Source organism: Empidonax traillii, unplaced genomic scaffold (assembly GCF_003031625.1).
Source record: "Empidonax traillii isolate 1590-97213 ecotype Southwest subspecies unplaced genomic scaffold, ASM303162v1 scaffold240:size1935192, whole genome shotgun sequence".
In the NCBI taxonomy this organism is placed as follows: domain Eukaryota; kingdom Metazoa; phylum Chordata; class Aves; order Passeriformes; family Tyrannidae; genus Empidonax; species Empidonax traillii.
The window spans coordinates 1,006,453-1,021,597 of NW_020955433.1; the positions used below are offsets into that span (position 1 = coordinate 1,006,453).

The following is a 15,145-nucleotide window of genomic DNA, read 5'->3' on the forward strand; positions in this document are numbered from 1 at the left end:
CACAGCTGGGAGCTGGGCAGCTGTCACTCTACAATATTTTGAAGGCCTATTCACTTCTGGACCAGGAAGTAGGATATTGCCAGGGTCTTAGTTTTGTAGCAGGAGTTCTACTACTTCATATGAGTGAGGAAGATGCTTTCAAAATGCTAAAGTTTCTCATGTTCGACATGGGCCTGAGAAAACAATATCGTCCTGACATGACAATTTTACAGGTATGATTTCAGGGGGTTTTTTTGAGTAGAGGATGTGAATGTTAAATCATAATAATGCAACATAGATAGCACTGTCAAAACCTGAACTCGAACTTAAACTGACTTCTCAAAAAATAGGGAAGGATAATCTGGGAAAACAATATGTCATCTTAAATGCACTAGTTTCAGATCAGAAGATTTCATGGGAAATTATGGAAACTATAAATAGAAAGAATTCTGTTGTGTTGTTGGAGCTTCAAATGACCCTGCAAATGAGCCTGTCATTGGCTCACAGGTGACCCATCCTGTGTCTTTTAGGTAGCTTCTGTGTGTTTCTTGTCTTCACATAATTCTGTCCAAATATTAATTGTCAAATATCTTTCTCTGTTTTTAATAAGTATGAAACCTGGACTTTGCTACTATGAGCATTAAAATATGCTTATATTGTCTCTTGTTCTTATTCCGTGCAGATCCAGATGTACCAACTGTCTCGACTTCTTCATGACTACCATCGAGACCTCTATAGCCACCTAGAGGAACATGAGATTGGCCCCAGCCTCTATGCTGCTCCCTGGTTCCTCACCATGTTTGCCTCCCAGTTTCCCCTTGGATTTGTATCCAGAGTGTTCGGTAATTCTTCATAAAACTTCTATCTGTTCTTTTTGAAGTCTTATATTTGGAATCTTGTTATTAGGAATAGCGTTATTATCCCATGTGTTTCAGACACCCAGGAGACACATTTTGCTCACTGTGAACAGAAGAAAAACAACAGAGGTCATCCTATGGAGTGTGCAGTATTTCAGTGAAAGTGGAAAAGAGAGAAGGAAAGCAAAGAACAGTCCCTGTCTTGTCTTTTCATTCTCATTGTTAACTTTTCCCACCCTGTAACCACTTGTAGAGAGGATGGAAAATTTGCTACCATGAAGGCAGAAATTTTGCTATGACAGTGGCACTTCAATTTCAACACCAACAATAAGTTACTTTCAAGCTGAAAGGAGGTGTGACAAAGGCGTCATCTGAGAGATGAATCTGCTTACTCTGTTATCATTGTGCTCAACAGTGTCAGCAGAGAATGTTTTTTAGGGTTGTGTTGTAAAACACACATAGAGAAATCACTTGCAGTTTAATGGGTTTACTCTGCAGAAATGTAAGACTTTTAAACTAGAATTTCTTGTATTTTTTAGTCTGTCTCACTTTCCAAAAATGTTTAGAAGTGTATGGGGTTTAGACTCTAAAGTCACTTCTGTTACTATTTTTAGAATCTACAGAAGTTCTCTTTTTTAATTCAATTCCAATTAGGAATTCACCTTGATGCTACCTTATGGGTGTATATTTCATAGATGGTTTGTATTTCCTTTTCAGATGTTTGGTTTTCAACTTCAATGTGTGGTACTGGATTGTCCATGATGAGCAGGGTAGATTAGAGCTTTCTTTCCGATTCCTCTTGTCTGATGAGAAGCTATTTTCATTTTCCTTAGCCTCATTTTAGAGATGCAATGAAGAAATTATTTATTAGGGTATTAATATTGACACTTTCCTGACTTAAAAAGCACATAGTCTTATCTATCACAAATGATAAATATAGAGCCCAAGAAGAACCAACAAGAATCCTGTCTTGTTTCTGTTTAAGGGCATGCTAAAAGTAGTGCTAGAAAAATTCACAGTGAAAAGGATGGTGTGTATATCTAAGCAGAACTATATGTCCTATGATTAGCATCTGAACTCCAGGGAAAACTGCAGTTGTTTTTTTTTTCTGGAAGAGTTCAAAGCAGGCTAATGTAAATCAACAATATCTATCTGACAGTAATAATCTGTAGGAATTAAATGAAGCACTGTACATGAGTGTCATACACTGAGTTTATAACCAGTTTATCTCTCGATTATTCTTAATTGTTCATAGTATTGTACATGGTAAGAAGAGTCTTTGAATTGGACAATTGACTGCAGTGAGGTTATAAATGTGCCTTGTGTATCCAGTATATTTGGATTTCTGCCTTAATACACGGATTAGTACTTTATCTGTCATTGGAGCATTGTAGGGCTTTAGAAAACAAAAAGTTTGCATTAGAATAGAAGAATAGATACAGGATCTTCACACATCTGATTTTAGATCAAGGAGAGTAAAGCATGTGTGACAGAAACTGTTGCCTCTTAAAAACCTCAGATGTTTTTTTAGAGAGAAATTTCAGCATTACCAACACTTGCCGTTTTTAGTGTTTCAAAGTGTTTAGTAATTTCCTTAAGACAGTGATTACTAGAGCTATGTAGGTTGAGAACACTGGGTACTCTCTTACATTAGAAAATAAAATTTCATCTTCACCCATATTAAAGACTCTGAAACATAACTTTGAACCTAAAAAAAAACTAAAGCTGTCACTTTACTAGTGACTGTCATTAGCAGTATGGCAAGTTAGGATCCAGTCATTTCTGACCTATGTGTTTGTACACTTTTGCAGAAACGTACGTTTTCATTCCTCACTTATTAGACCCTTGGGATGAAAGAATGTTGATGCTGAAGTAACTGATGTATCGGTTAATAAGACTGTGAGACTGCACTGCCACTTTCTAGCATGGTACCTCTGAACCCTTGGTATCTGAAGCTAGCCCACTGCTATTTAATAATACAGTTGTTACAGACCACTTCCTTTAGATTTCCATAGAATGTGCTTTTTGCAGGCATCGTACGGGCAATATGTAAAAGTGGGCTAGACTGTTTTATGAGTGAAATACTAAAGCTCCTTTTAACTTTTTAATTATCTGCCCAAACTTTCAACATTTCTCCTGAGCAGGATTTGATGAAAATACAGTGTTAAGAAATGTGTTCTTTAGTACCCTTGCTTACTTATTAATAAAGGAGACTTTATAGAATAGTGTTTATTTTATTTTGAGTTTGTAGATAAAACTTAAGGTTTTTTTTTTAATCCCCTAGGCTGCCAGTCATGCTGACATTAATTTGGGTACCTTCACTGTATTGTTGTTGGCAGGGAGCCCACTTAACAGGAAGTGGGGGGAGTGGATAACAAACAGGTCTTTGTTAAGTACTTGCTGTTTTAAATGAGAGAGGGATTTCAGCCCTATATTAGCAGCTCAGCTCATACAGACATTAATTAACAACTTTTAGGTCACCTTGAGTTAATCTGCATATCATTATGGGGCAGGTGCTGAATCATAAATACACATTATTTTCAGCTCTGCGTTTTTTCATTTTGTGTTTCCTAGCTGTCCTTCAGCTTTTCCTGTCCTAATATAGAGCTTTCCCTATGAATCATTTTCCCATCGTTTTGAGTTTCAGTAGAGAATTGAGGCAGATGCCTGCTCTGTTTCCATTTTTTAATCATTCCGGCCTTTGGAGTTCACATTCAAGTCAGCACAGAGTTGAAAAATGTTACACTATTTTTAGGACAAACAGCAGCTAAGTGCAAGATTTATGTTTAGTTATTACCTGTGCTTTTCTTTCTTGGAGAGAGAGAGTGAAATGAGCTATGGCTTCAACATTACAAGCAAAAGAGTGCAAGGGGGGAATTTCATTGTGATACAAATTTGGAAAGAGTTTGCATTTACTAAGAAAGGCAGTGTTAGGCAGTGTTTTCATAGGTTCTTCACTACATCAGAGATACCTGTAGTTTTGCTAGTAGTTGTTTCCCTTACTGTATGGTGGGTTTTTCTATTGTTTCATATGTTAGATGCTTCTGCCTATATCAAGTCCCTCTAAAACCAGTAGCAGATTCTGAGTTACAGTAGCAGGAAAGTCAAACGCAGAGAAATACTGTTTATACAGATTGGCTTTGTGACGATTGGTTTCTTGTCTGATGCTTTCATTGCAGACTTCTGTTTCTTTACTCTCTAAATACATAGGCACTTTGTAAAGGACAAGGAAAGAAAGTACCACTATGTACTGTGGTTTCAGTGCGCTTGAATGTATGCCAGGTGCTGTCATTGCAGGATCCCCTGCAATATTTACACTTGAGGTGTATTACTAAGATTTCAGGGTACTTATTAGTGTAGTCATTAGAATATTAACCAAAGTGGTTGAGACACATACTAAAAATAAACACATGCATATGAAACTTGATGCTGCTGGAAAGTGTGTATTTAGCCTCATGTGATCAGTGTTGTATTAGCTGAGGTTTTCCAGCTCTCTCCACCAGATGAGAAAAGAACAGATTTTCAGGTCTTCAGTTGTGTCTTCAAGTTTAGGTTTTGCCTGTTGTATTAGGATTTTTAAAGGGCACTGGGATTAGTTTTCTATTCAAATTTGTATTCCTGTGAACATCAAAAAAGCCCTCTAAACTATTATGTGCACAAAATAGGGCAACACTGACAAACTCGATTACCTGGTTTATTGTGTACTTTGCATAAATTTGAACAGGATTTTAGTAAGTGAATGTGATAGTCACAGTAATAATCTTGATCCTATAAAACTTCTAAAGCCATAGCCAAAAGCATGTGTCTGGCACAGTATATCTAACCTCCAGCTTGCTCCTATGAGAAGCAGTTGTCCTTGGACATTTTATTGTTTTAATATTCTTGTCAAAAGATGTGATTGCTTGATAGAACCTTTCTTCTTTGTTTTCACAGATATGCTCTTTCTTCAAGGATCAGAGGCTATATTTAAAGTGGCTCTGAGCCTTTTGGGAAGTCACAAGCCCTTGATTCTGCAGCACGAGAACCTAGAAACTATTGTTGATTTTATTAAAAGCACTCTCCCCAACTTGGGTTTGGTACAGATGGAAAAGACCATTAGTCAGGTATGAAATATTCTGAACGTACGAGAGGTGTGCAAAGGAATGCTCTTTTCCTTGACAGAAAACTCGAATCTGTGTGCTACTTCTAGATGAGAATTCTGTTATTGTAGTTCTGAAGATGCTGAAAACTTTTGATAGCAGATGACTTGTATAGTAGCTTAGTATTCATATAGCTACATGTTGGTTATGGTCACTTCATGAAGCCTTTAAGAAAAATTTGTTTAATTTTTTTTTTTCACCAAAGAATCTTACCCTCCAAGTCTCATTTCAGAAGCAAAAATTGACTTCAAGAGCCTCTTCAGTGTTGACCTTACTTAATGAAATTAGAAGTCTCCCTCCATTGACTCTGTCTATACCGGCTTTTATGGTGCTGGTTCAGTATGTAAAAACAGTACCTTTGTAATTCTGCCAGGAGCACAGGGGGCAGTGCAGGCTCTCGCAGTGAGTAGATAGCAAAAACTGGGAATCCTTGCTATTTTCTTTTTTAACAGCAGACTAGGAAAATGATGCAATATTGCTAAGCTAGCAGGATACTCCAAATGATAACTGTGGAATTTGAAAAAAAATCACAAATTATTGCAGTTAAGGCTTGCTTGTTTAAAAACCTTAAGTGTTGTCACACTTGACATCTAAACCGCAGCAGGCAAGTCGAAGAGAAGGCCTTCTGTGGTCCAAAGCACAGGGGCTGTACTGTGCAGAACTGTGTTGTGCCCACAACTCAGTGAGAGCTGCAGGAGATGAAAGCCTGTGGCTTTACAAAGAAAGCAGGCAGCAGCACAGCACATTGCTGCAGGCTTGGGAGGGGCTCCCTTCTGAGCCTGGGCAGAAAAACTTGTAGGGGACACATGCTCACAGTAGGATCAGAAAAATTGGTTCTGGTCCTTACTATCAAAGGAAGGAGGGGAGAAGGAGAAAGCCTGTGCAAGGGGAAGGAAAGCAGGCAATTTCCAGTGGCCTCAGGGGATTGCTTGTATGTTACCTGCCAGGCTTGAAAGACTTGCAGTGCTTGGGTGACCTGCAGAAAATTGTGTGCTTCGAGCAGCAAGGAGAGATGTTCTGTTTAGGCAGCTCTGACTGCTCTAAATTTGAAGTGGATAGGTAGAAGTGAGTTGAAGGGAGAGCAGTTCCCGTACTTTGATCAGGGCTGACTTTGAAGAGAGCAGCTGTTTGACCAGGCCTGCAGTTCGTACGCAGCTCCTGGACTAATCCCTATGCTCCTCACACCTTCTGTAGCATGGCCTTTGGTTTACATGCCTCAACAAGCCTTCAGTTAGCTAGTTTTCAAGTCAAACTTTTGATTTGCCTCATGTTTCCCCCCTTTCAGATTTGATACTCTGGTTATGACAGCAGGGATTTCCCTCCTTCCTCAAGAGCACAAAGGCTAGAAGTGGCAGAGGTCATGAGAGGAGCTAGCATTCTGCCCTGCTGAATTGCATTGCTTGTTTTATTGAAATTTCAACAGGGTGTCTCCTCCAGAGATGCTCAGATCTACAGAAAATGAAAGTTCCATATGTGTAATCAAACTGAAGATTTGAGTTTATTCTGCAGCTATTCATCTATTCTACAGAAGGCTGTAGACACCTATACTTAAAAACTCAGTATATTATGTTTCTGTTGTAATACAACTGTGAGACAGGATTTTTTTAGCACATGTACCCTCTGACTGAAACATTTCATAAACTGATGTTTTCTTTAACCAACAGTTAAAGTTTTGTAGACAGTGCAAATAAATAAAATAGGAAATTGTTCCTGTTATTTCAGCAGGTATTTAAGATAGGTTTTACATTTGACTCATTTCCAAAAGGAATAAAGTACAAGAAGTTTAAAAATAAAGAATAACCCATGAACTTCTCTTCTTGGGCTATTTTTCAGATGCATCTTTAAATCAACTTTTATTTCTTCTATGTTCTGTGATTGGCACACTTTTCCATTTAATGTACCATCTTCTTCACTGCTTTTAGAGGAGATAAATACTTCAGGGACATTGGGGTCATATGAATTTGCCATGAATTATTTCAAGGCAAATGCTTGCCAAAACCTAGAAAAAGGAAAATACAATAGTAGGTTTTTTTCCCTTGGGTCATTCTGTGCACCTCAATTTATTTAGCTGCTTTTAAAATAAAAGGTTTTCCTAATGTCCATATATAAGACTGAGCATTCATTTCAGTGATTCACAGTTAACAATAGAAATCTGCTTGGACATTACATAATCTTTCCGTTAGGTCTATTACTGTAAGGATAGATTATTTAATTTTTTTCAGTCTGTAAAGGTACTGTAGAATTATAAATAAAGCCAGCAAGATTTACTGTTTTTAATTTAAAGCTGTTTTTCTGCTTAGCCTTACACTTTTACATGGGCACATGGTTTTGGGCCACACGTTTTCCAAAGTGAAAACTAATTTCAAGTATGTGTAGGAGGGTTTATGCCAACCTGAGATGCATTAAATTTGAAAAGGGGAATAGCCTACTAAGTCTACACTTCTTGAAAGCTTTAGTGTAAGTAGTTTCACTGAAGTCAGGCAGCAAATCAGTAGCAAAGTTTTTAAGTAGATATAATGTCAATGTATTGCACCCCACTGCCACAGTCTTGCCATTTCCAGAGCAGGAAACGTGAATTACAAAAAGTAAGTCCTTTTATTTGTATGCAGTCATAAGATATTTAAGTCTAGATCTAGACCCATAGATTTTAAAGCATTGGAAGAGCTATGGTTTTGATCTGCACAGCACCTAATAATATTTTTATATACAACAGGTGTTTGAAATGGATATTGCCAAACAGTTGCAAGCTTATGAAGTTGAATATCATGTGCTTCAGGATGAGCTTATAGATTCATCTTTAAATGACAATCAGAGACTGGATAAATTAGAAAAGGCAAACAGTAGCTTGCGCAAACAAAACTTTGATCTGCTGGAAGAATTGCAGGTACAATTTTTATTTCATATTTAATTAACATTATAATTTATACAGCTTTTCAGAAGAGACTGTTGTACACCACACTCTTTGGTCTAGTGAGTTCAAAGTGTACTTACTTTCAAGTTTAATTTATTTTAGCTCTTAAAGTTTATATGCAGAAGAAATTCTGAGAGGGGGGTGGATAGAGCTTATGCTTATAGTTAGTGAAAACTTGATTCATCACACTGTCTTCTCTCTTGTAATTAAAATCATAGCTGTAGAAGATAACTAAAAAGACACCAAGTGCTTTTTCAACTTCATTTTTACATTTTCCATCACTGCTTTATTTTAAAGCAGGGATAGTAGTCTATCAAAAATGGGAAAATTCCAGTGTCACAATTTAGAGATACATTAGAGACAGGATACATTGTCTGTAAAGACATACTTTTCATTACAATTACAATGCATTGCCAGATAATGGTGGGTCATGGTTTGTCAATGTTTTTCCTGCAAAGGCTGAACTTTTTAACCCACCATAATTACATAAAGGGCAGTGAGTCATCAGAAAGGCAAATACTTCCCTGAAAGCCAAGCCCATCCAGCACTCGTCTCTGTTATCCAGTGCTGAAACTTCCAAACAGATATTTGATGGTGTCAAAGTACCTCAGCTACAGATCTCACATGATGAGTTTGAACAATCTAATACTTTGTTTCCCCATGAAATAGAATGCCAATATGTGCAGCCTTTTGGAGGAGAATTTTTGAATTTTTCAATATGAATTTTCCATGTGCATATTGCTCTAAATCCCCTTCTTCCCCTTTGCCTCCAAATCTGTCATTCATTAAACTCAATATTGAGATGAAATAAGGATGCAGCTAACAGGCTGAGTTGTCTTTGCTTTGCACAACAAATGTGACTGGCCAAAATTGTCTCCCAATTTACCCACATAGAAGCTTATCTTAACCTGTGGTTCTTTGGTATAAAATTTGCAGACTTGGTGGCTTTCTAATTTCATTACTTTACATTATATTCTGAGTTTAACTGTGAATGAACCAAAGCAATCAAGTTGAGACAGGGAAGTTTCTTGTTATAGACAAAATCATAGTTGTACTCTGAAGTGTATAATAACATTCATACTTGCATTTAACTTTGCAATGTTTTGTAATTTCCTAAGTATTTTATATGTATTCATGTATATTAAAAAAAAAAATTCAAAGATGATTTCAGTGATTATTGAATTTACTTTTTTTTTCCCCCTTCCTGTCCTTCCTCCCCCTCCTTCTATCTTTTTACTTTCAAAGGTGGCTAATGGGAAAATCCAAAACCTTGAGGCTACGGTAGAGGTCTTATTGACCAATGAAGGCAAACTGAAGCAGTCCATTCTCACTCTTGAGCAGGAGCGAGCAGCTTTGCTGAAAGCAGTGGAAGAGATGCAGAAAAAGATTGGTGATACAGACGGGAAGCCTCTACTTACTAGACAAAAACATATGGATGCTGACTGACATGCACAGTTGGAATGGAGCAGAGAAACTGAGCAAGAAACAAAGGGAAGAACAGTCTTTTTGTCATGATCCAAGGGGATTTGACATTGTCACATTCATTGTACATGCCTTACTGTAGCAAAGCAGGATACAGGCATGGTGGCTTCCCGTATCAGAGAGGCTTTTTTCTTGGGGAGAAGACTTTTCTTCTTAGTATGCAGAAATACTATGAAGAGTAAGATGCCACATAATAAGTAATAAGCAGGAGAAACTTAATAGTTTACAGTCATACACAATGCACTGTAAATAGGCTATGGATTCTTCAGTAAGTGCTTCTAAACCTAAGTGCTTTGGGTTTGTCACATTTTTTTTTGTTTTTGTCTGGATCACCACTGTGATCTTTTAGAAGGTCCTTTGAAGAAATATGGCAGTGTAAAACCTTTGAATGGATGACTGCCCCACTGAAGCTATGCAGTGGAAACATTTACAGAGAGTTTTGTGATTGGACTTGAGATTTTTGACAGTGTAATTCCCCTACATCTTGACTGGGTTCTGTTAATTATGTTTATGCTTCAGAAAACTGCTTCCTTACACTTGAAGGTGTCAATTCATTGGACTCCAAGGAGCTGGACTTTTATCATATGTAACTATGCATAATTGGGGGGTTGCCATCTGTTTTTATAAGTATGTTGGTTTAGTATATTTTTTGTTTAACAGCCATTAATTTAGTGTATTATCGGTTGGCATTATCTGGTAAACCTACTGTATATAATAACTGCATTATTCTTAACAAAATATATTGCCATTGATTTGGTGAAGCCTGTGACTCTTGTAGCATCATCTGAGGATTTATATTCATACTCTTCAAGTTTCATCTTATTTATTTCTGACCTGCTGTGTGATGTAAGACATATTTTTGCTGGGAAACTAATGCCCATTGTCATTTTCCCTTTCTTTGGTACTCTGTGCCCACCCATCCTCAGAGAAATGCTCTTTAAGACGTTTTTCTGAAGAAGTGGAGGCATTTCAAGAGCTTCGTGCTGTGCCAGATAGGCTTAAAATGTTTTATAAAGGGTATTGCAGTTCTGATAGGAACTCCATTCTTTTTCGCAATGCATCTTTCAAGTAAGATTACATACATAAAAAAACAATTCTCACTTTCCTTAATACAATGAAAGTAGTTTGCAAGCCAGTTAAAGCACCACTGTGCAATAATATCTATGAATACCGAGTTGTTTAGGTTTGCTTCAGAATTAAGAATAGTGCCAAGTTTTCTTCAGTCCCCAAGCACAGTTTAATAGGCATCGGTGTTTTGTTATGGTGAAGATTGATCCAGGACATGAATTTTATATGTTTGGTTTCTTGCAAATCCACTTTGTATTCACTTAGTATTGAAATTCCACATAAATCAGTTATATTAATCCACTTAACCCTTGAGCTTGTTTTATTATTTGGAAATCCGTAGTGAAGCTCATGGTTCATGTTTAAAATCTTGTCATAATAGACCTCATACTGTTAGAGCACTCAGTAATGTTGCATTTTTACAGCATAGTGTCATAATTCATACACTGACTTCTTAACAAGAGCAATAAAAAAAACAATAATCCATGCCTACATCTATGTTTGTACATTTTTTGACATTTAAAAACAAAAGCACAGTTGGTGGGGTGACAGTTCAGAATTGTGTAAGATGAAACTTTCCCTGAAAGAAAGTCATCTACAGTGATTGTTAATTTTATATGTACTGATGGAAAATTCATTTATACCCATTAGAAAATTCAACACCCTGGTACAGTGAAACAGTTGCTTCTATATAGTCGTAAAAGCATAAAGTTGTTTGTTATCTATTTACCACATTTGTGCATTCTGAGAACAGAGACTAGTTCGCATCTAAGTGAACTTCCTTCTGGTATTCCACAAAACTGCAGCTAGTAGGACTCTGAACAAAGGACAGTAATCTATGCACAGCAAAGAAGACAACATAGCTGGTGCCTTTTCTCCTTTGGGATCTTAGTCTACCATTCAGCAGAGCAAGGAGCTAAATCCAATTTTTTTTACTTCAGGTTGACCACAGTAGGTGCTGCAATTCCACTGTAATAAAACAGCTGGGTATGTCAACAGAGCTGAGTTATACTGGTTCTTACCCAAGTCAGGCGGGATAGTGTCAGTGCCCTAAATGCATTCCCCTCTCTCCTGGAGATTTGGCCACTTAATTAGATAATGCAGACAACTAGTTTTGAGGCACTTCAGGCCTCCAGTAGCTTTGGGCCTCAGTGTCTGCAGGCCTTGCAGCCACTCACTAAAAAGCTGAAAGAAGCCAGGTGCTTCTCAAGCTGCCACCATCTTTTCAGAGATGCATTTAACCTGAGTCTGTTGTGCCTGGTCCTGGCCTGAGCCATGTTGCAGCCACATTTGCATCTGGCGATGTACCCTTGTTGATCTTGACCCGTGGGCACGGCTTCTGGCTGGAGCTCAGCCTTGACTGGCGACCTGAACTGTTGACCTGCCTTGCTTGTCTTTTTTGGGTATTGTGGGACATGCCCCTTGTCAGTAAGTTGTCCACTTGTCTGCCTGCATATCACCTTCAGCTTCTGGCTCACTGGCCTCTTTCAGGGCAGTGCTGGCCCATGCTGCTCCCCAACACCAAGCCCCATAGCACAGCTCAGGTTACGTGTCTACACTGCTGCTGATTGTGGTGCTGGGCTGGTCAGAGCTTGTCTAGGTGCCTCTGCATGACACTGCTCTTCCCTGAACAAGCAACTGGTTCTCTTAGCGCCTGCTTAGGGACCTCCAAAACAATGGTTGCTCTGTGGAACACGGCCCTTAACTAGTCTCCCTTCTATTTAAAAATACTGTGTTGATGTTTTTTCCACTTCAAACAGTGCGCCACATTTGCAAACAAATGTTTGGTGTTGATGACACCAAAAAAGTGCTTGAAATTAAAAGAATACATTTTGACTACAGCTGGATTACTGCCGTGATTCCTTGAGGCCCCTTAGATTGTTGCACAGTATTTATATGGTGTCACACCTTGGGATGTGAAGTAATTTTTCTTCAACAGAGCTTTACAAGAACAGGTGCGTGGGAGGAAGAAGAAGGCTGGCAGCCAGGCCAACCATCAGGAGCACAACCCAGGCATTGCCTTTGGAAGGCACATGAGTGGCTTACACCCACTGAGTTTTACATAACCTAAATTAGGGTGGATCACTGGGTACTCATTTGCTCACCCAGCTGCAAGAGAATGTTCCTTTCATCTAGACAAACCTGAGGCTGCAAGGATTCAGCGCCTCAAAGTAGGCCTTTTCAGCATAACCTAAAGCAATTCACTAAGTGCTTCATTATGTACAAGACTTTAGTATAAATGGATTTTTCCTTCTGTCTAATTGTATCATATATTTCCATGGTCTTAGAAAAGCATTGGGGCTATAGATGTTGAGAGATGATGAAACTCCTCTTGGAGAAAGAACAGAAACGATTCAAATGAGGCTTCTTCAGAAGCTTATATAGCTCCCTGTCCCTGATTTTTCCTATGTACCATTTCAGAACCAAAGAGATTTTAGGAAAATTTCATGACATTTCTCTTTTCATTAGGAATAAAATGACTGACAAAGATGTTCTGACAACAGACATTGGTCCTAGACTCAACCAGATGCCTACTTCTATCTGTCACTGTCTAGCACTCTTCCGTAATACCTTTCCTTTTGTTAACATTTCACACTAGACTGCCTGTCTACAAAGGAGATAGAAAGACATTTTTCATTTTCTAGCTAAAAGCAGAATGTGCTAATTACCTTTTATATCTGTCTGTTCCTCTGTTACTAGTGAGACAGTGAGTTTCCATTATTTGCAAGTCAGTCAAACTAAGATGGTCTGCAGGGAAAAAAGTCTTCTTGCTCCAATTTGGTTCTCCTACTTCTCTTGAAGTAGTGGGGGTGGAGGGGAAAGGCAGTGGCCAGAGGTTGACTCTTTAACTAACATTAAGAAATTTTAAGTTGTTTTCTCACATTTTTCATAAGCTGTCACAAGATGAGTGAATACTAATAACACTACTGTATACAGTCCTTTTTCCTCCTGTATACAGTCTTTTTTTCATGTTTCCAATATCTGATGCTTTGGATGTTGTGGGGTCTCTAGGTAGTGAAATATCTTGCAATGTAAAAAATTTGGAATTGCCAAGGCAACAGTTGACTTAAAGAGCATTTCTTCCCTGTGCAAGTTAAGATGAGCTGAGTAGCTTGAAGAGTCAACCACTGACTGGGACTTTGAGCTCATGAAGCTCATGAAGCTTGATGGGATTAGTGGCACATGTGCATCTTCCCAGCTCATTACTTGCAGTTTTCTCTTAGGGCATATTACAAAAAATCTCACTGCAAAACAAAAAAAAAACATGAAATATGGTCTTTGTTTAGTATTTGATGTCCTGATACACCAATTGTGTCTAGTATTTTTTGGTAAGAAATCTCAAATAGGGGTTTCAGTGATTAGAAACTGAGGTAACAGACAGATACAGAGGAGCCGAGAACCTTGCAATTGGCCAGATATCAATATAATTAGTATGTAAGTAAGGAATAATTCTAGATTCTTTGAAGTGCATTCTATACAGTAAGCTTGTCAAGCAAGTTGTTAATAGACATTATGCTCATTTTGAGAGAAGGAAAAACCAAGATGCTTATTAAAAATGGGAACAGATGGACTGTTAAGAAGATAATATGTAGGGCCAAATAGGATAAAGCCATGACATTTTCAAGGTCTGCAGTAGGATGTCTGACATACCATAAAGAGCTGTGAGTGCAAACATCCATCAAACTGAGAGACAACACAAATCTGAGCATAGTGAAATAATCTGGATAAGCCTCAGAAAACCTTCAGGGTTTTTTGTGGTTCCTGATGGTTGTTCATAAAGGCAGGGTTTAGTGCAAGCAAGGTTTCTCAAAAGAAGAAAATATGCTGTTTTTTTCAAACAGTGGAGAAAGTTAAATAAGACCTGATTACATAACATAGTCATCTGGTCAGAAAAGGTTGCTTCTGGCTAGGATGGAAAATAAATCAAGACTTTTTTAATACAAAAATATCCCCCAAGAGCTTCTGGCATATCTCTGGGACGCACTGGCATCTTCATCATGCTAATGTTCCAACAGTACCTAAAAACCTCAATCAAATTACAATTTAAATAGCCACTTCCAGTCACAGATAATTGCAATATGTAACCTGGCTGGAACTGAAATGAAGGCAGTCCTTGATGCTGGTCTATTATCATAAGGCCCCTGCTGGGAACATTTTTTGGTGATACCTGCCACCTTATCTTACCTTTAACAAGAGAAAGTTATTTGTTCACAAAATCTGGATTTTATTGTTTGACTGTCAAGTTTGTGACCTTAACTTTGTTATTTGGCGTTAAACTGCTGAACTACATCAAGAGAGTAGAATGCATGGCAAGACAGAACATACGTAGGTGGTTTACCCTGCTTGTACAGAAATTATAGCTGCAGAAACTGCATGTGGCTCACACGGCTCCTGCAGGATTTAATGGGATTGTGTGATGGAGTCATATATAACTACTGACTTTAATGTTACTGCAGGCTAGTTTAGTTGCTGGCTGGTGTGAAAGGTGCCATAGCAAACCATTATCCATACTCTCATAGCTGCCAAGTTCCATATGGATTAGGAAGAATAAGTCAGTGTTAGCCTAAATCAGGCAGGCATAAAGAGTTTCTTCTATCCTCAGAACATCTTTAGGCATCCAATATTATTAACATTTGTTTAAAACAAACAAACAAACAAAGGCAACATTTCAGATTGTCTCATAATTAGTTCCAGCGTCTCAGTTCCAGAAA

General features: G+C 38.0%; 1 protein-coding gene across 15 annotated transcripts in view; it reads left to right on the top strand.

Annotated features, from left to right (window-relative positions):
- Nucleotides 1–10,462, top strand: part of TBC1D1 (TBC1 domain family member 1) — a 106,254-nt gene extending 95,792 nt beyond the window's left edge. For 11 of the 15 annotated variants that reach the window (XM_027888519.1, XM_027888520.1, XM_027888517.1 and 8 more), the window contains 5 exons: nt 1–212; nt 662–821; nt 4,770–4,939; nt 7,689–7,859; nt 9,132–9,332. In XM_027888519.1, coding sequence (XP_027744320.1) covers nt 1–212; nt 662–821; nt 4,770–4,939; nt 7,689–7,859; nt 9,132–9,332 — 914 coding nt within the window. Of the gene's footprint in view, nt 213–661; nt 822–4,769; nt 4,940–7,688; nt 7,860–9,131 lie in introns of all 15 variants that reach the window. The other 4 variants (XM_027888516.1, XM_027888521.1, XM_027888523.1 and 1 more) reach the window with 2 other exon arrangements.
- The last annotated feature ends 4,683 nt before the right edge of the window (nt 10,463–15,145 follow it).